General features: G+C 40.1%; 2 protein-coding genes across 5 annotated transcripts in view; both read right to left on the bottom strand.

Annotated features, from left to right (window-relative positions):
* Positions 1-705: 705 nt before the first annotated feature.
* LOC127002820 (growth factor receptor-bound protein 2) overlaps positions 706-21,633 on the bottom strand; it is a 39,952-nt gene continuing 19,024 nt past the window's right edge. Inside the window, exons 1-7 of one of the 3 annotated variants that reach the window (XM_050869042.1) lie at positions 19,507-19,525; positions 16,280-16,360; positions 15,360-15,447; positions 12,919-13,016; positions 9,964-10,083; positions 7,383-7,548; positions 706-5,441 (exon numbers count right to left, since the gene is read on the bottom strand). In XM_050869042.1, coding sequence (XP_050724999.1) covers positions 5,268-5,441; positions 7,383-7,548; positions 9,964-10,083; positions 12,919-13,016; positions 15,360-15,437 — 636 coding nt within the window. In that variant the 5' untranslated portion in view covers positions 15,438-15,447; positions 16,280-16,360; positions 19,507-19,525 and the 3' untranslated portion in view covers positions 706-5,267. Of the gene's footprint in view, positions 5,442-7,382; positions 7,549-9,963; positions 10,084-12,918; positions 13,017-15,359; positions 15,448-16,279; positions 16,361-19,506; positions 19,526-21,633 lie in introns of those variants that run through there. The other 2 variants (XM_050869041.1, XM_050869040.1) reach the window with 2 other exon arrangements.
* Positions 7,555-9,341, bottom strand: LOC127002821 (uncharacterized abhydrolase domain-containing protein DDB_G0269086-like). Of its 2 annotated transcripts, none has more exons than XR_007756558.1 (2): positions 9,068-9,121; positions 7,555-8,977 (listed from the first exon to the last, which is right to left on the bottom strand). XR_007756558.1 is itself a non-coding variant. In XM_050869043.1 (2 exons), exons 1-2 carry the CDS (start codon positions 9,272-9,274, stop codon positions 8,621-8,623), a joined length of 444 nt encoding a protein of 147 aa, XP_050725000.1. In that variant the 5' UTR covers positions 9,275-9,341; the 3' UTR covers positions 7,555-8,620. The 2 variants fall into 2 exon arrangements, 1 of the variants encoding a protein (XP_050725000.1); XM_050869043.1 differs by lacking the exon at positions 9,068-9,121 and adding an exon at positions 9,188-9,341.

Below are 21,633 nucleotides of genomic sequence, written 5' to 3'. Positions count from 1 at the left end.
TGTACCAAGCGTGTATTAGATCAGTGATGTTGTATGGAGCAGAAACATGGGCTCTAACTAGAAAATTGATGGAGGTATTGAGAGCAAGTGATTGCAGAATGCTGAGGTATATGGCGGGGATCAGGTGGCAAGACAGGGTATCCAGTGCAGATGTAGCTAACAGATGTGGAGTAGAGGACCTGGAAACAGTGCTCAGAAGGAAAAGACTCCGATGGTTTGGACATGTGAAGAGAGCAGGGGAGGATACAGTGCTGGGAGTTTTGGAGAGATTGGAGGTGGAAGGAAGACAAGTTGGTAGACCTAGGAAAATGTTGATGTGTATACAGGAAGACTTGGCATTGATGGGATTGGATGAGCATTGGGCAGAAGACAGAGTAGAATGGAGGACAGCCATAAAGCGTCCAACCGCTCAGGAAGAGTGAAAATGGATGTTACACAAAATTATATATATATATATATATATATATATATATATATATATATATATATATATATATATATATATATATATATATATATATATATATATATATATATATATAGGGTCCCTAGGCCAATGCCTCATGTGCCTAGTCACCCTAGTGGTTAATCCACCCTTGATATTAAGTTTTTTTGTGTATGCATTTATTTATTTATTTTTTTTTTTAAGTATGTTTTGGATCATCAAACACTTTAGTGCATGTTGAGGGGAATAACAGTTCAGGGTTAGTTCCTTAACTCTTGTATACTTCTTTGTATAATGCATGAAAAAAAATCTCAAAGAAACAAAAAGTCAAAATTTTAGTAAGGACAAATTTATCTTTCCAGTGTCACTGTTAACTGCTTCTTCACATGGCTTGCAAACTGATAATTTCTTGAACATTTTTTAAGTCCTAATGTTCGTGAACATATCACATTCATCATAGTTATTATACCCCGCTGCTGCAAACACTCTGTCAAGACACTGCTTGGCCTCTGCCAGTAGCTTGCTTCCTTCACCTCCAACCTGTCCCTTGGACCAGCATGAAGGGGGCAGCTCTCTCACTAGTTTTCTTCAGTAATCATTAATCTATTAAAATATATTGATGACACAAGCATTTTTATGATTGCTTTCTTTAACCCTGTAGGCAGGAAGATGCCGAGATGGAGTGTCACAACATGGCCTTGAGGAGCCTTGTCTCGGTGCTGGCCAAGGCAGCCGAGGGGAGGACACTGTGGCCGGCTGAGCATTGTTGGGACAGACTTGCTGCTGCGGGGTATACTAGGATACTTAAAAGGTTTTCGCTCACATTAAAATTTACTTTCTTATTCCTCAAAAGTGTTTCATGGATAGGTATCATGAGAAATGTATAGGGTTATGTAATTTTCAATGTCACAAAAATATTTGACCACTTACATGGGTTTGTATAAATTTATGCAATGCCCCAAGACAAATGATTGTATGTGTATCAAACGTTTTTTTTTAAATATTGTTTGAATGCAACAAAAACATGGTGTACAGTATTCAGTAAAGCTAAACATAGGCTAAACAATCCTCACACTAAAAGAATATACTAGGAACAAACACTATTCAAGTTGTGCTTTGAGCTATGGGGTGAGTCTTAACCATGTACAGTGCATGTTGTTAGGCTTTCTCAGTTAAACATTTCTTAAGGTTCTCCATACAAAAAGTTGCTCTGTACTTCCTCCCCTGATAAAGGCCGAGCAACCATTTATCCATGATCCATGACATCATCTGTGGCAAAGTCTGAAGGGTGTACTATACATGTTTCTAAGCTCAACCTACTGGACAAATAAAAGATCCAAAGAAAAAAGCTAAGAATTTCACAGAAAGTAAGAAAAATATGTTTGGTATTACAGACAGAAAGAAAACATCCTGCATTAAGGAGCATATAAAGGTTGAACATATTCTAATGCAGTTGACTTGGGCAGGTCACATCAAGAATATTAATCAACAAATGGACAGCCACAGTAACTGTGACAACTCATAAATTGTTGTAACCAGGGCATAAGAGAACCAAGAGAGGTGTTAGTTTCTGCCAGAGCAGCATGAAAAACATTAACATCATTGATAAAGGGAGAATGTTGGAAAATGCCTTTGCCCTGCAGTGGACTGGCAAAGGCTGATGATAATACTGAACTTTTTAGGCAGGGCAATATGAAAGGGAAAGAGTTGTTGCATTTACTGCAGTGGCGATGGCCATGGCAGGATCATGGGATGTTTCTCAGCTTTTCTCTTGTATATTGAATTTCTCACTGACATCAATATGGATGCAGACAGACATGAATGATGAATCAGGAACAGATAGATGCCCGACCTTTACCTACCACTTGTGTCTGTGTCTGTATCCATGTCCATGTCTGAGGCAAAGTCTTCAGTGTGCATCAAATATGTTTTTAAGCTCAACTCACTGGACTTTCTGGGCAGAGTGATATTAAGGAAAGAGAAGTGTTGCAATCACTGCCACAGTCATGGCTGTGGAGGGATCAATGGAGGCATCTCTGCCTTTTCCTGAAGGTTGAGATTTTTCCCGATAAAGACATGGATGCAGTCACGGATCTCAAACAAATGGATGCTCGACCTAACTCACTACTGAGCATAGTTATAAACCTTGCCCCCAGGACCTCTAAGCAAATAGCCTCGTGTCGTTTACTTAATGTGGAAGAATGGCTTCAGCAGAACTCTACGAAATATTAAGTAATAATACAAGTTCTTATACTTCATTTATGACCACCGAACATACTCGTGGAAAAGCCGAAGTATTTTCAATGTTTTCTTTTTTTTCTTTTAAGGCCAACTTTAAGGAGTCAACTTTGACATGAACACTATATTTCTAGGGGGTCACTACTACTATTACTACCACTACTTTTGGGGCCTTGACTTCATCCCTGAACGGAACACATCAAAGCCTCGGGGGGCGACTTTTACATGAGTATCTGTGGCACTTTATGAACATGAATTATTATATTGTGTTATCAACAATAAGCATTTGGTTTAAAGTAAATTTATTTAGCTTAGTATTAAAAATAGAGGAAAGTAGTAATTATAAGCCTCACAACCTCTACCTCCCCTTCCTTGGCTAACTCCTCCGCTCCACCAGACTCTCGGTCACTGTACAGACTCGTGCAAAAGTCGAAGCTTTGGAACCATATTTAGGAGGTTGACTGTTACATGGATGCTGCTGCTCTAAGGGGTTAATAATACCACTATCACAACAACTACTACTACTACTACTACTACTACTATTACTACTAGGACTATCATTACTTTTCCATCATGGGGTATCAACTTTTACACGGATAATACTTAGTTATGGGTTTACAACCACTGCCGCTACTACTAATACTACTTTTCCAGGGGTAAAATTATTCCTCAGTTGAACACATTATAACCTTCGGGAGGGTTACACAAGGACGGTCAACCTTTACACAAGGTCGACTTTTACACGAGTAGAGATGGTTACTTCTTGCGTTCCACCATTTCAACGCACACCATTAACCAGTAACACATCTGGTGGCTTCGTCTGTACATATACACACATATTCACATGTTTTATAATTATACTGTACTCATCGTCATCGTCATCAGCAGAATTATTCACCTGTATAAAAATTGTGATTGCCAGTTTGGGAGAGAATTCCATATTGATTCTTGAGTCTTTCAGGACCAACTTTGCCTGAATCCAAAAGCTGACAAACAAGACTCTTTGAGAATTGAATACAATTTTATAACACCACATGTGGCTATCAGTAACATCGTCGGATAAGAGCCAAAAATATAAAAAATGGAGAAGTACGTAATGGGCTTCAAGATCTGGAACTTCCAAAATGACATAACTTCATTGTTCATGCAAATTTCCTCTTAACCCTCTTCTAATTAGGCTCATCCCTATGCTGTTCAACTTCCTAATGCAAGAGTTTACACTGCCATCTTAACTCTTTCATCCCTTTCATTGGTAAACTCTGGCACTGCCCTAATTCCTTCTACTGCACTAATTTAAGAGTCGACTGGCATCTTTCATCCCTTTCACTGGTAAATTCATGGAAAAGCCTTCCTTAGTCACTATTTACTTTTTCCTGTGATTCTTAAACTCTTCCTAGAGGAGAGCATCAAGAAAACTATCCCAAACTGATCTCTCCTTATAATCTTTTATCTGTGGGAGAAGTATGTTGCAGGCTTAATCATTTTTGTGTCGTTGCCTTGCCTTCTTTGCCAAAAAAAATATGTTGTTTGTCAGTTTCTTGAGCTTGTTTCCAGACAAGAGCATCTTGAGGGAATGCAATGGTAAGGTGAACACGTTTTTGGCTGGAATGGCACTTGACCGACAATGTTTCTCACATCCTCATCACTAACTAGTTGTCATCTTTTATTCAGGACTGGATAGCCTCTATTGGTGAGCCATAACTTGGGCTAAACAGGCTAACAAACATACATGCATTTCTTGTAACATTTAATGATGTCCAATTGTTAAGTGAAAGAAAAAGTGAAGAGCATGAATTTCCAAAAATCGTTTGGGGCTTCACTGGCAAACTGACTGCAATGCCTGCCTATTCATCTACACCAACCTACAGACACTTACAATGCTCCTGCAGTGAAATATAAGAGTCGGTGGCAAGAATAAGACACAGTTTTCAAGGGAATATCTCTCGGTACAAAAATGCAATGAATGAAAGTAGTATGAAATGGCACCAATAGTGTAACAAAACATACCTATGGCTGGCTTATCTTACAGTGTGAGAAACACTTCCAAAGATCTCCAAACGCACATACTGGTGATAAATGAATGCCACTGTCTGTATTTCCCCTTCCCATAATGTAAACTCTTTCAAGAAGGGAGTATTAAGATGCCTCTAACCAAAAGTGATCACACTGTTTAGGCGTTGCGTCTTCCTCTGTGTTCTCTCTGTACGAGGAGTGTTGCATATGGGCTTTTTCTTCTAGTGTTTTGTTTTGCCCTGCCCTTTGCCTGCCTTCTTTACCATAAAAAAAGAATAAAAAATAAGTGCTTACCCTGACTGACTGTACTTGTGGTAGCCTGCCATCCTTCCTTCCTTTGCCATCCTTACTCATTCTCTTGCTTATGACAGTGAGTGGGTTCCCTAGCCATATGAGAGCTTGTTCTTTTTAAAATCCCCATTCAGTCTCTCTAGATAAGCCTAGAATAACTTGACCAAACTTGGTAGAAGAACACCCTTAATGAACAAGGGACAAACAAGATTGAGTAGTACCTCTCTTGACAATGTTAAAGACAAGGATTTAAGAATAGTTAAGAGGAAGGGGCACAGGCCTATGTATGGTAAGGTGCGACGTAAGTAGCTGGAAAGAGACCCCTGCGGTTCCCCATCTCGCCGGTCCACCAGTGTTGGTCGGCTCGGTCTGTTACGGTGATGACGTCCCCTCGCTTGAACTCCAACTCTCCGTGTTCCTGCGGTGTGAAGTCGTATAGCGCTTGCACTAAGAACTGCAAGGGAGAATCATCACTGGTTAAGATAGTGCTTCTTAACTTGGTGGGCTGAAAATGATTTGTTACAGCACAGGTTAACCTATTCTAGCTCCACCTCCCTTTGGTTGGGTATAGGCAGTTCAGCACCTCTTGAATCAAGCTTAGGTTGCTCACCACACACTATAGTCTGCTATCAAGGATATCTGCCACATCACCATAGAAGTAATTGGAGATGTCTAATGATTTATTCTGCTCCTCTTCTTAATATTAAGGACACTTATGCCAATTGCACTATTGGAATGACAATTCAGTTAGTATACAGGCAACCTGTTATTTGACCATTATATGACATCTTTCCCTTTTGGCATTTCTAAATACAGTAAACCCTCGATATAACAGTCTTATTGTGGGGGGACCTTATTCTGTTAATGCTGAAAGTCCGTTAAAACCGTCGTAAAAAAAAAATAAAAAATAAAAAAAATAAAAAAAATACTGACAAACGTAATAAACGTAGGTATATATATATATTTTTTTATTGTGTATGTTGTCTTGGCGATGGACTGTGATGCACTGAGGCTGCCAGCAGGTTGGCAGTGGGGCCCTGCGTGGGGGGGCGTATTGTTACAGGAATGGGTAAAATTTTACAAGTGCACCAATCTCGCACTGGCAGAAAAAACTTTTTGGGTGGGTAGTTTTTGGGGTGTTATGAAATAATCTGATAACTGTTTGTCACAAATCATTAAATGATTGACTTTTCAATTCCTGTTGTACATAAGAACATAAGAACGTAAGGAGTCTGCAAGCCGCCGGTTGGCCTATACAAGGCAGCTCCGCTACATCCCGCAGCTGCAGTCGCAAAATAACTCGCAGAGAGAAATGTTCAATTTGCTTACTGTTTCTGCATTTCACTCACTGCCCACAAAGATCACAAGCAGACAAACTAGAACAATACCAGGCAAATCAATGTTTTTCCTCCTGTGTATTCCCTCAGTGCACATGCGTGGTGGACAGCAGACACTTATTTCTGAGAGGAGGTATTTCTCACAACACTGGCCTGCGAATTGGACCACGCAAGCCGCTGCCATGTCCTGTCCCGCGCTGTGTATTTCCATCCCCCACACCGTGTGCCGAATAAATTTACTAACCCAACATAACATAACCTAACCTACCTAACGGGGGGGGGCTTTGCACCCCTTGACCCCCTTAAGCTGTGTCAGTACCAACATTCACAAACACTTAGCTATTTTCCATTACATTTACGACCTGGATTGATGAATAAGACTTTCTTGTGGTACAAATACGTTCTTCATTTGAAAGTGAACCACAAGGCGGAAAACGTTTCATCAGGTGGGCTGGAAAAAGAATATGATAACCCAAGGATGGGCAGCAGAAAAAGGGAGGAGCTCCAGGTGGCTAGCAGACGCTGTTGTAGTTACCGGAAGAGGGTGGTTCAAAAACTATTCTCGGTAGGTCCCCGTGGATTTCTGACTCTGACCTTGTCCGTTATATCTGAAATCTGTTATAAGCGGGTCCATTATATCGAAGGTTTACTGTACCTACTCTTTTTCACTGTTTGGAAAGCACTTCTCAACATTTTGACAAGTTTTAAGCAGGAGCAATAGTGAAATTAGAACCTTTGCTGGAACAGAATGAGTACACTTACATCAGACAGAAGAGGTGGAAAAGTGAAATTAGAACCTTAGCTGAAGCAGGATGGAGTTGGGAAAGGCCTTTGTCTAGTGGTGGTATTATCAATGTAGTCAATGATGATGTGTAAAACTGAATCTGTCCTCATTCTAAGAAAAAAATGCCACAACAGATTAACCTGACCATCTACAAAAGTTTATCCTTATGTTATCCATCCAATTTTATAATGCAAGAGTTAATCCAGATCTTCACTCTCATCTCTTTTACTGGTAAACTCTGGTAAGACGGCACATAAGATCAAGATTCACTGACCTCTTCTGGCGTCATGTCTTTGAGCTTGATGTCATGTGAGCGGGAGACTGAAGCTGATCGGTGATACTCGACCAGTTCGTTTAAGGAGTTGAATTTGACAACCCACAGGAAAAATTTGCCTTGTGCATCTCTTAGAACCTTAAAATGTTGAACACCATCACCACACCTTGAGGGAGAAAGACAGAAAACAAGTTAACACTTCATATCCAGTGCTGGTTCTAGTCTTGAATGGGCCCAATGGGGAATCATGCTTTGGGGCCTCATAATGCAAATCATCCTGTAAGTGGGTAAATAGGTTATCAAAAGAGCAAATATAACAATAAATTATTTTTACAATAATCAATATTTTTGGACCACTATGAGAAAGGTCTCCAAGCTGTTATAAGTATTGCTTGTAAAATAGTGCACTTCATCAGATAAGAGTACTCTTAAGGTAGCAGGAATTAGGCTGCAGAAGAAGATAGCAATGACAAAGTAGTGGGAAGTTAACTGCAATTGCACCCAGTCTGTGTAGACATTTTAGCTAACTGTTACTAAGCAGAAAGGCTCACTAACAACAAGCAAGCAGTGTTTGTGTGTATGGGCCACAGTCACATATCTGTTGGGAAAGGACACAAAAAGGGAAACAGACTATTATTGTAGTTATTTAATGCCACCAAAATAGTAACCTATTGCCAGGAAGGATAGTAACCTCACGCCACTCAAATAACAACCTATCACCACTAAACCAGTTGCTTATCACCCTAAATTAAATTTTCAAATACCAAAACAATTTGTCATGGACATGTCAAGCATGTTTTAAATGACTGATAATTACTGAAAAACTAGTGAAGCAGCAGACCACTTCAAGCTGTCACGATAGATCGGTTAGAGGTTAACCCCTAAGCTGCAGGGTCGTTCAGCAAATGTCTCTCTCCACACACGGAGGAGTTTTAATAGATTGTTTTCAACCTTCAATTGTGCAGCTCTCCATGCCTTTATTGTGTTAAACTAAGCAGCAATACTCATTATTCCTTTGTCTTTAAAATGCAAAAAACCTGAACTCTTGAGGTTGAGAGATGTATCTGTGGCAAGGTGAAGGAGAGGTGTAACTTTCAGCATGAGAGTGTGCTGTGTTCAGTGTTCGGGGGGTGGGGGTAGCTTCCTAGCCACTCTCAATCTATCTGCACTTGTTTATCTTAAATTCCTTGTCTCCCTTCCATTCTTCTCCTCCTCCCCACCTTCTTTCCTCCCTCCATCTATTCCTTCTCTCCCTCCTTGTTACCCTCCCTCTCTTCCCTCCCACACTCCTGTACCTTTGTCTCTTCCCTCCCATGCTCCTGCACCTTTGTCTCTTCCCTCCCACGCTCCTGCACCTTTGTCTCTTCCCTCCCACGCTCCTGCACCTTTGTCTCTTCCCTCCCACGCTCCTGCACCTTTGTCTCTTCCCTCCCACGCTCCTGCACCTTTGTCTCTTCCCTCCCATGCTCCTGCACCTTTGTCTCTTCCCTCCCACGCTCCTGCACCTTTGTCTCTTCCCTCCCACGCTCCTGCACCTTTGTCTCTTCCCTCCCATGCTCCTGTACCTTTGTCTCTTCCCTCCCATGCTCCTGCACCTTTGTCTCTTCCCTCCCACACTCCTGTACCTTTGTCTCTTCCCTCCCACACTCCTGTACCTTTGTCTCTTCCCTCCCACACTCCTGTACCTTTGTCTCTTCCCTCCCACGCTCCTGCACCTTTGTCTCTTCCCTCCCATGCTCCTGTACCTTTGTCTCTTCCCTCCCACACTCCTGTACCTTTGTCTCTTCCCTCCCACGCTCCTGTACCTTTGTCTCTTCCCTCCCACGCTCCTGCACCTTTGTCTCTTCCCTCCCACGCTCCTGCGCCTTTGAATCTTCCCTCCGTGCCTTCATCCTCTCTCTTCTCTCCCTCCCTCTGTTCACTTAACTATCATTTTTTTTTTCACCATATTTGTTGCAAAGCACTCTTATAAGGAAACTAAAACCCCATGTGCAGCCATCACTATGGGGGCTAGGACACAGACTTTGGTGATAAACTGTGTGTGACTCGGGGAAGATAATGTGTCCCAGAATTCCACGTCTCCAATTAAAACTATGCCTTCCCAGGAACATATACATGTGACACTCACAGCCACAGTATAGGGGTTAAGGAATGAGGCTGCTGTAGGCACTGAGGCACTGTTTTAGACACACCAAAACTGAATATAGTGTCTGCTAACATAATGAATCTATATGAAAAATTAAGTAATATCAAGTTTTACATTCAACAAATCTGGATAAGAAAAACTGCAAATGTATAAGAGTCTTAAGAGAACAAATAAAAATAGAGAACTTTTTTACATCAATTATGATCAAGCAATACCAATGGTCTGGATACAAATGCAGGACAACTGATGGACAAAAGAGTGACAAACTGGGAAATAACTGCTATACAAGGGTGTTATGAAGGTAAGACGTCCATGGAACACCTACATCAAAGCTGGAAGCAAGAGAGAGATGGAAACTAATGGAAGCGTTTAGGAACTGCCTTTGTCCTGCAGTGGGATGATACATGCTAGTGATGATATTCAAACCAAACATACTTGACTGAGAGGGAGAAGTCTCCTGGAGAACTTTCGCTGACCCTTATAAGAAAAGCTCCTTCGTGCTTATTGTGCAGGAGCTTCTCTGCGTCGGCCCGTGTTATCCTACCATAATACCACCTGTGGACGAGAATTGACAAGTGAGGATAAGGTGTTCAGTATCGTTGTCACTAGTTTGTATGGTGCCCTGGCTGGGGAATACCGTGTGGTCAGATCAAGAAAAATAGGCCACCAAAAAAAAGACAAAGGAAGCAAGAAAGATTATAAAGAAATAAGAAAAAGATAAAGATAAAGAAGGAAAGGTGGAAACAATCTCACTTACAAGATTCAGAAACTCATTACCATAAAAACATCAATCTCTCTCTCTCTCTCTCTCTCTCTCTCTCTCTCATTCATATACGTGTACACATGCACACACGTTATAGGAGATGGAATTTAATACAAACAAATGCCATGTTATGGAAATGGGGAAAAGTAAAAAAAAGACCGAGGAAAACACACAGGATGGGAGAAGAAAACTTAAAGGTGGTACATGAAGAAAAAGATTAGGGAGTAATGATGCAAGACACACTATCCCCTGAAAAGCACATAAACAAGCTATTTGGAAAAACCTACAGGGTGATGCAAAATATAAGGGTATCATTTCATTTTATGGACAGAAATGATGAATAAAATATTAACAACACTGATAAGACCAAAACTTGAATATGCTGTAGTTGTGTGGTCACCCCACAAAAAGAAGGATATCAGAAAGTTGGAAAGGATACAGAGAATTGCAACTAAAATGGTCCCAGAACTCTAGAATATGAATTATGAAAACAGATCAAAGGAGATGGACTTGACAACACTGGAACAAAGAAGGGAGAGAGGAGATCTGATCACGCTGTATAAGTTGGTAAATAAGTTTGATGAGGTGGATAGAGATAATCTCTTCTCAACTGTGAGAATGCAGGGGCTGAGGACATGGGAAGAAACTTAACCCTTGCGTTGCTAAATACTCGCAGCGAAAACTAGCGTAACTTGCTCTTAGTGCTAAATGCTCACTGTGAGCACCAGTCGCACTCAAATTTCCTGCGTACGAGTGTTTCAACACTATTTCTCACCCCACAGCATTGCCAATTCAGTGGGTTTTCCGATAAATTTGGTGGAAAATCATATCAGCCTACCGCGGAAAATCTACGGACGAGTAACTGGTGGATGTTATTGTGCAGTATAGTGGCATTTTTGCATAGCTTCACCTATCACCTGACTGATTTTTTTACCAAATAGTTGTAAATTTTGCAGTTGGCAATACTACCCCGCCAGCACCCCATCAAGAGATCTACTCAGTAGTTGCCTCAATATGGCTGACCGTCACGTACACACAAATGTATGTCATCACAGGCAACACCCCCTGAACATGCCTGTACGTTCGCAGGAGAGGCTCACTTAACAGAATCTTATAGATCTTGGCCTCCTCTTTCCAATGGTGGTTTTGTTTTAGCTGTGATGAATAGTTTTTGAGATACAGAGGTTAAAAAAGCAAGCACAAGCGTCACTTGCTGAATGTGCCTGTACATTCGCAGGAGAAGCTTACATAACCGAATCTTATAGATCTTGGCCTATTCTTTCCAATGGTGATTTTGTTTTATAGCTGTGATGAAAAGTTTTTGAGATACAGTAGTTAAAATAGACCCCCCTCCCTGCGCTGGGCTGCCCGAGTGCAGCTGGGGGGATAGTCTCGCTACGAGCGATTAGCAATGAAAGGATTAATAAAGGAACCTGTTTGAGTGACTTGAAAAAGTATAGTTTTCCACATAGAAGTATTAACACATGGAACAGCTTGCGGGAAGAGGTGGTGGAGGCAAGCAGTGTCCAACAAATGAAGGAAAGGCAGGATGAATGTAGATATGGAGATGGAACTATTAGAGCTTAGCTCGGGCCCGGTAGACAACAACTGGGTAGAATACAAATGGGTAAATACACACATACACACTCTCACGCACACACACAAACATGGACAAGATAAGAGTAAAGTACTTTCAAGAGATGTGATTTAGTGCTTGAGAAAATAGTACAGAAGGAAAATTTGCTGATAATATGAAATTTGACTTTCAGATGAGTTAACTGTGGAAATTTGAAAACAGAAGCAAATAAAGAATCCTGGGGTTATAGGTTGATCAAACTTGTAACAGAAAACATCTTTGTACAGAGGAGTAAATGCACCACATGAATTAAAGGGGAAGATGAACCATCAAGGTTAGAATGATGACATGAGATACCTTTGTCCCCTAAGAAAATGACCATATAATGATTGAAAAAGACTGCAGTGAGGGCATGGAAAAAGAGACAGGCACATTGAAAAGCTTACTTTAATGTATGAAGGAATTACTTTGGACAGTGACATGATAAATTATACATTTTAAGACAATATTATGAGACAACTATAAATTGGAATATACCTAAATTTTCAGAGGGCCTAGTAAAGGAAAAGAAAGGAGTTTGATGCTAGGTATGAATGGGGACAATTACGAAGGAATAATGCCTGGAATAAAGTTAGATAACAATACAGTACACAGGCAAGGGAAGAATAAAGATTATGAGAAAAGTATATTATAATATGTAGATTTTGAAAAGAATATTGTAAAATAAGAATAAAGGATCACATGCTAAAACTAAAGGTGGGAGGAAAATTGTGAAGAATATGTTTGAAATAATGAATAGCAGCTCCCAGCCAGTTTTAGTAACAGGGCAGATGTTTGAAGAGCTGATGACAGAAGGCAGACCAGTGCAGATGTAAGAGACAAATTCAGAACCATTACTGGAGCAGGATGGAGTACAGTTTCATCAGACAAATATAAATGAACAATGTTGAGTAAGACCATTGTACAACAGTAGACAAAAAAAGTGACTGATAATGAAGATGAATTATAAATAAGTATACAGCCAGTGGCAGTTGAATGAACATGTACATACTCATGACTCTTCATTTCAATGTAGTTGCTGGGGATGAGCCCATCCTTGCCGTCTAGTTCTGCTCTGAACCAGTTCATGTCATCTTCCATGTTCAGCACCTGGGAAAAAAAATCTTGATGTCATTCCTGCTTAATTTGAGGGTCTGTTTGTCAAAAGCTCTGATGCCCTGTCCTCTCCAGGTACTCCCCTTGAGAAGGTGCCCAGGGAAGAAGTCTCTCCAGTTACCTCTGTTCATACACTCCCATTTTGCTCATTCTCTCCTTCGTTTATCTCTCTGTATTGTTCAATTTTATCAACCAAAGGCATCAATTCACATCTTGAAGTCACCATTCAGTGTTCATGTCTAACAGGAAGCACTAGTCACCTGACATTGCAAACTCATTGAACGACACCCGTTTAGACATTAGCAGCACAGGGTTTTAGACTCCAGGACAAATGGATTACTGTGACATAAAATCTTTGATCCCACGGTCTGTTCTCATATAGGTCTGCCCCTCATCACAGCCCATAGAAGTGAACAAGAGAAAAGCATGGCAGACAAAGAAAGGTTACAGAGTGATAACCAGGATTTCTTCACTTCTCTAGTCTTCATATCATTGAGAGGGATGGCATAGTGCAGCTGACTTGCCTGATGGGTGAGCCTCCCCTAACTCACTCTGTGAGTGGGGTGTACCTCTTTGGCTGACTTAGTTAACCCCTTCACTATGGCCAGGCCAAAACAACGACCCGCACCATATCCGGGATCGCCGCGTGCGCCAAATTTCAAATGTCACTATTGAATATAACAAGTTTTCAACCATAAACTCAACATAATCATCATGTATTATATATGAAAACATGCAGAATTAAATGGTGAACATAAAGAAACATAAATTATTTGATAATAAATATAGAGATAAAATAACTTGTATATTGGCCAAAGCAAGCCAGGACACAGTATGCGTGTCCTCGGATATGGTACGGGGCACGCAAGGACACAGTATACGCGTCCTCGTGTTGAAGGGGTTAAGGAGTGACTTTCCCATCTCACTGGTCACAGGTTTGATCCCTGACGCCGGCAAAATCTTTCCTTGTCTGGTTTAATTTTTCATGTGTTTCGTTACACACAGAGGTCGTGTTGAAATATAGTAAAAAGAAAATTCAGGGCATTACAATGGGACTACAAGCAGAGGGCTTTGCACAAGACTCATTGAAATATTAGCAGCGAAGAAGGAAGCTGTGTGGTCACCTGGAGAAGGTGCACACTGTCTTTCCTCCTGATGTCAACACTGGTTTGCCTATGAGGAACCAGGACACATGCACTCAAAACAACCCCCACTGCTGACCTGGACTTTGAGATGACAGCAGTACCAAAAACAGGCTTTACTACCTTTAGTCTGAAGTCTAAAGTACTGTAAGACTTACAAAACAAGCTGACTGATGTCCACTAATTGGCAGGGCTGGTACCAATGAATTGTGCAATGAGAAATATGCATCACACAACACAACTTTAATAGATGGAAACCCTATTGTAGCAGTAATGGTGGTGGTAGTAGCAACCCTCCAGAAAAGTGGATTCCATATATAAGATGCCCATGAGATAGAGTAAGAAAAAATCACTGTTACAAGAGTATGTATGGTACAGGTAACTCTCGATTTACGCAAGTATTGTGTCCTTGAAGAGGTCGCGTAAATCAAAAACAATGTAAATCAAACAAGAGGTAGGTTTCTATCGAAAAATAAATATTCACTTCATTCAGGAGAGAGAGAGAGAGAGAGAGAGAGAGAGAGAGAGAGAGAGAGAGAGAGAGAGAGAGAGAGAGAGAGAGAGAGAGAGAGAGAGAGAGAGAGAGAGAGAGAGAGAGAGAGAGAGAGAGAGAGAGAGAGAGAGAGAGAGAGAGAGAGAGAGAGAGAGAGAGAGAGAGAGAGAGAGAGAGAGAGAGAGAGAGAGAGAGAGAGAGAGAGAGAGAGAGAGAGAGAGAGAGAGAGAGAGAGAGAGAGAGATAAATATCCATATCACTGAGATATCCACTCAGGCACTCACTCGTGTGAGGAAGAAATGAGGGACACCGTGAGCAACTGGCTAGTATTGGTACCGGTACCGAGCAGTCTGTTACCGGTAACATACCGTATAGCTGGTACCGGTACCTGCCCACCCCTACTGTTGAGTAGCATGGCAGCATGGGTACTGTATTGTTGTTCAAATGGCGCGTGGGAAGAACTGAGCTCAGCTGTGTGGCCGCGGCGCCGTGTGAGTCCAGTTGCGTGAGACATCTGGTGGCCACTCCATATAATATCGCATATAAGTGGAAAAATCGTGTAAATTAAACATTTATTTGGATTTTGGACCCCGCGTTATTTCAAAAACGCATAAACCAAACTCACGTAAATCGAGAGTTACCTGTAATAAAAGCAAAATAATTGAGTACAGTATTTTCAGTATGAGTACTTTGTTAACGTACCTTTAAAATTTGTCCTTTTCTAAAACTGAGTTCATCCTCGGCAGTGGCATTGAAGTCATGCTTTGCTCCTGCCTCCATGATGATGGGCCTGAAATTAATTATCTCACATTAATGATTGATTGATTGGGGGAGTTCCGTTCTTGGAGCCACAACCTAACATTAATAAGATCTAGTGTCACAGCTGCCTTACAACCCACACACATGCAGCATATAATATAAGCATTACTTAACATTTTAGGAGCAGCATAAGATCAATAACACAGGGAGTCTGCAAGAGGACAGCCAGCCAGCCTAGTCCAGCCAAGTCCAGTAAGCCTGTCACCACCTATCCTCCCTATCAATGCTGCAGAAGTAGTAGTAGTAGTAGTAGTAGTAGTAATAGTAGTAGTGGTAGTAGATGTTTGTTCATTAATAAAAAGGAAGTGTCATGGCACATGATACATGACAGAAGAGAGTAAAAATGGCGAAGAAAAATAATAACATGATAAAAGAGAGGAGGATAAAAAGAGAGAAAAAAGAGGGAAAGAAAAAATTGTGAGGAGGAGGAGGAGGAAAAGAAGTAAAAGAAATGAAGAAAAAAACCACACTAACAGCAATAGTAACAAGTAAGGAACAGTAATAATAATAATAATAATAATAATAATAATAATAATAATAATAATAATAATAATAATAATAATAATAATAATAATAATAATAATAATATTAAAAACTATAATAATAATAATAATAATAATAATAATAATCATAATAATAATGACAATTATAATGACAATAATAACAATAATAATAATAATAATAATAATAATAATAATAATAATAATGATAATAATAGGAATAATAATAATAATAATAATAATAATAATAATAATAATAATAATAATAATAATAATCATTAAGAGGACTTGGATCCACACTACCTGACACAACCTGCAGAGTAGTAATAGTTTGTCTCAACAAGTCAGTGCAGGTTAGGAAGGACTCTCATTCTCACAGACACACTGAAACAAAAAAAAATTCCTTACCGACCCATCATAAATGTATAACTTTCTTACACCCAATACAGAGTCACCATACAGTAAACTCAAGTGAACAATGGACTTATCAGACCACATACTTATGCTCATATTATGAGCTGTCCTTTCCTAGGCCATTGCAACGAGATCAGATCCCACAATATCAGAGCACCAAACTGTTCCTATTAACTCTCTATGAACCCCCTTTTAAGGGTTAATGTTTACACTTAACATATTGACTTTCAGTGTTAGTAATAGTAGGTATGGTACAAGCAGAACAAAAAAAATAGTGACTGGAAGTGAAGTTGCAACATGGAATTTTAGAGAAAATGAAAAACAGTCTAGATGTTAAAGTTTGTTTTCTGTTGGTAACAAAAATTAGTGACATCTTCTGACCGAAAGCAAAAATGAAATAGCTCAGATTCTCACACAATGAAATGGCCTGTTCACAGCCAGGCATTTTGATGCCTATTACCACCAGAATTTTCATTTTCTCCCAACCAGCACCTCCGTGGTCTAGTGGCCAGCTTGCCTGGCTACCACTATGCGGGCCCGGGTTCGAATTCCGGCCCAGGAGGTCGGTGTGCAGCTGACCCAGCTGTTCATCCTCCCTTTCGGGGTGGTCGATAAATGGGTTCCTGGGGAAACCCAGAGAAGGTAAACTGTGGTAATCCCGGATTTCACATTGGTCCGTGTCACAGGGTAAGTGGTTGTTATCTATCACAGGGTCAAAGAGCAATGGTTTAGGGATGAACACCCCAGCCATGAGCAGCTATAGTGCATATGTCCATCTTTTATCAACTTCCTTGGGCAGAGAGGTGACTTAGCTAGTTTTGAATGTCAATATGCAGAGAGAATTTGACATTGATTGCCATAGCAATGTAAGATAATATTAGACATGTTCATATAATGTATGTATATATTTGGGCATAATGAAGCTATTATTGCATTATCATGTAAGGTGAAATCCCTCATTACGTAAATGATTATTCTGCAAGTAAGTATAAACTACATAGCAAAGGTTCTGCAATGTTATTGTCAACTCAGACTTGAAAGACAATAATATCACAGGTCTATTGCTTCCTGCACACACTTACTTGCTGAAAAATTGTTATGTAATGAGGGTTTTTATCTTTAAACAAGATAAAAATAGCTTCATTATTATTATTATCTTTTTTTATGTTCTGCCTGAGGCAATGGTAGTCTTTTCTTGGTGGGGCCTGATGGTTGGCCCCAGCTTGTAATGGCACAGGCAAGTGTTTATAGTGATGCCATCTTGCTTGGCTCATGCTGTCCCCTGGAACTCATATGTGATCCTCTTTTTAAAGAGAGAATCTACTGTCTGGGTTGATAGGTAGTCTTCAGGACAGTATGTGGGTAGTCTTAAGATGCCCAAATATATATATATATATATATATATATATATATATATATATATATATATATATATATATAATATATATATATATATATATAATATATATATATATATATATTATATATATATATTATATATATAGATAGATAGATAGATAGATAGATAGATAGATATAGATATAGATATATAGATAGATAGATAGATATAGATATAAATCATGTCATATGGATATGTCTGTAATATTAACTTACATTGCTTTGGCAATCAATGTCTAATTCTCTCTGCAAATTGGCGATGAAAAATAGCTGTCATCCCTCTGCCCAAGGAAGTTAGGAGAAAATCAAAACACTGGTGGTCATAGGCATCAATTAAAACGCCTGGCTGCGAACAAGCCAAATAAGAAAATCTCTTATCAATCCATAAATAAACGTCTCTCAGTTGAACTTAACAAATTCAGTGTTATTTAGGTTGTTACTTCCTTACATGATAACTTAATGTCAGACAGTGAGAGGCACACAGCTCTTAACACTTTTTACTCATCTTCTTTTCCTCTTCTCATTCCTTTTTTCCCCTTTTCCTTTCAATCCTTCCTTTCACCTTCCCTTCTGTGTCAACCTAACCGCACCAACCTGAACCAAACTTCTCCAAACCATATATGGATAAATCTATAATTTATACATAAAATTTGTCACTGTCACAAGATGTTTATCTTTGTGTATGAGCCTTATTACATAATTAACATTTTGAAATAATAAAAACAATACCAGCATAATAAAACAACAACAAACTATATGCAGCCTGAGCATTAGTTTCTGTGATGATGTTGGGAATGTGAGGTCACATTTACAGTCAAGAGGGAAAGGAAACAAGTGTCAAATGGAAATGAGTTAACATTCATGAGCTTTTTGTATAAAGGTTCAAAGGAAATGCTGCTCATGAAGCTTACAAAGCTGTAATCCTTTTCCTTAGGCAACTATATATTTTCCTATATATTTTTATAGTTTTCCTAGGCAGAAATTTCATACAATTTGTATTAACGAGAAGAGAGAGCACTTAGTTTAGCATTTGTATCATTAAAGAATAGTGTGATTTACTCAGTGTGACAAAACCTGCCATGAAAAATCAGTCAGGGTTGTGTTTGTTAACAGTCTGCCACCAACATATCACAAGATACATAAACCACATCTGGGCATCTCTCAGTCAAAACCACATTCTCAGGCTATGGTGTGTGTGTGTGTGTGTGTGTGTGTGTGTGTGTGTAATTCACCTCTTGGTCTGCTGCGTGTCTCTTTCGAGACAGCCAGCCGTTCCCCTACAGAAGAGCACAGAGCTCATAGTACCGATCTTTGGGTAGGTCTGAGACCACTCACACACAACACACCGCGACAACGAGGTCACAACTCCTTGCCTTACGTCGCGTACCTACTCATTGCTAGGTGAACAGGGGCAACACGTGTAAGAAGATAAACCCAACTTATCTTCACCCGGCCGGGGAATTGAACCCCGGTCCTTCTGATTGTGAGGTAGGCGCTCTGTCCACTGAGCTACCGGGCCGTGTGTATGTGTGTGTGTGTGTGTGTGTGTGTGTGTGTGTGTGTGTGTGTGTGAGAGAGAGAGAGAGAGAGAGAGAGAGAGAGAGAGAGAGAGAGAGAGAGAGAGAGAGAGAGAATAATATTAATATTTGTAACAATAATGTGATGATAATTATAATAATATAAATAATTAACCCTCTCATGCACCAAGAGTTTGATACATTTCAGTTTCCACTGTGGCACATCTTGGGCTGCCGAGGGTGTGTAGTGGGATGGCCTGACAGCACGCAGCAAAACTTTTTTTTCTAATATCATTTCACTCACAAATTTTCTTTTCCTTGCCATTTTATACATCACTGGCTTTGTGATATACTGTTCTGCAATAAAAAAGAAAAAGAACCAAGAAATGGTTATATACAGTGAGCTTTGCTGACTCCAAGTAAACAGTGTTAAGAAAAATAAAGACTTACTTTCACCGCCTTTTAGCTCGAAAGTTTGAGTCAACTTTTTATGTTGCATATTCCACTAACAGATGTTTATGAGCCTTCCAATGCTACCATCAATTTTTTTATATGACTAATAGTTTTAAGAAAATGAAGGAAAACTGAAATACGTATTGGAAAATGTACCGTAAAACAGGCTAACTTCAGACGTTTTTAAAGGTTTTTCATGAATAACTTTAAGTAGAATTGTACCAAAAAAATCTACGTTGGTGACAATTAGAGCAAGAGCCCGAGGTAACCAATTGTTGCGTGTACCATCACATTGGGCATGGGTCCAAATCAAAGGATTTGGACGTCTGATGGGTGCTCCATGGTGGGTGTGGTTACTAAAGGGCTGAAATGGAATCCAAAATATCAGCTAGATCAACCCAAAGGATAACCACTCTAAACCACCCACTGTTTAATTGGCACCATCTCCACATCTTTGGAGTATGGGCGCCAGAAACTTTCACTGGTGGGTGGGGTCCGCCAGACACAAAATATCGAGGTCAGAAATTGAGCTAGATCAGCTCATTGAGTAACCCAATGAAACTTGATGCAAAATGTTCAGTACATCCCCCTGTATAAGAAACAACCAATGCTAGAAATTTTTGTTGATGGGTTACCCCCGCCAGAAGCCCCCAGTTGGGCTAGATTAGCTCTGTACCCATGCCAGCACGAGTTAGTTATAGCACCCATTAGCCAGGATGATAACGCGACCGACCGGGGTCAGTTAGGGTCACATGGGACGGATGAGATGCAAACATCCTTCACTAGTGTCAGCAGGGCTATGGCACCAGGTCTCCCTGTGAGACCTTGTGTAGGGGAAGATGCTTCAGTGTAGCTACAACCGCCCCAGGCAAAGGGAGTGTTAATGATATTGACGGAGAAGGGGAAATAGTGCAAAGATGGAAATAACGACAACACACTCAGCATTGCAGTGGTAACCTTGAGGCCACATAAGTAAGTGACACACCTGAGGAGCAGTTGTTAGCTTTAGAGGTTATAATTGATAACGTACCAGTGAGGTGAGTTATATGTAATCGTGAATAATTGTAATGTTAGAATACAATTAATGTCAAGGAATACTTTACTCTTGTTACGACATCATCCCTAGGTCTTCACCTCTTCCGAAAATAAAGGAAGAAAGTGGAAGTCAAACGAGATTTCAAGTTAAAATAAGGCTTAAGATAATACAAAGCAAATACCAGAAATACACTATTTATCAACCAAAAAAAAAGGTCCTGAATTGCCGCTGCCGCGCAATATATTACCCCACTACAACAGTTCTGATCATTCGTTTAATTTCTCACAGTTTGTTTGATGTTCCTGGACAAAAGACGGTCAGACACATTTGCGTCCAGAACTTTGCTGCTAAAAATGGCAAGAAAAGACATAAGACACCAGCTCCAGAGTTGGCAAAGAAGACTGCTGAGTCTGCAGGATATGTTTATTCAAATGATCATTATCGCCTCCCAAAACACATCATTTGACCTCAGAAATATCCTGTCCTACCCCATCACAAAATACCCACAGTCACTTGTACACTGTGATGGTACAAGCGTGAAGTCTGACAAATCCTCATCGCTAAAGAAGTTGGAGTCACTTCAGAATGAGACAGTCACTGAGTCAGAGCTGCCAAGCACCTACATTCGCATTTACAATGGTGGCCTTGTCCTGCATTCCATCCTCTCACAGACCAAGGCAGGAGAATCTTATGCATCAGTTGCACGGTCAGTGTTTCAACATTCAGTAAAAGTAAACGAGAGGGAACTACATGGTGCCACAGATACTCCATACACAATCACAGGGCCTGATCAAAAATCCGACAAAGTGGACAGAAGCTTTTTGTTAATGGAATCTTAA

Source organism: Eriocheir sinensis, chromosome 24 (genome assembly GCF_024679095.1).
Source record: "Eriocheir sinensis breed Jianghai 21 chromosome 24, ASM2467909v1, whole genome shotgun sequence".
NCBI classification, from domain to species: Eukaryota; Metazoa; Arthropoda; class Malacostraca; order Decapoda; family Varunidae; genus Eriocheir; species Eriocheir sinensis.
This window is presented reverse-complemented; position numbering and strand designations above follow the sequence as displayed.

Bases quoted from the DNA above. Each gene is read 5' to 3' on its own strand.
- LOC127002821 (XM_050869043.1), bottom strand. From the start codon at position 9,274: ATGAAGGCACGGAGGGAAGATTCAAAGGCGCAGGAGCGTGGGAGGGAA. The intron at 8,978-9,187 runs GTACAGGAGCGT...GAAGAGACAAAG, and splicing joins GTGGGAGGGAAGAGACAAAG to GTGCAGGAGCATGGGAGGGA.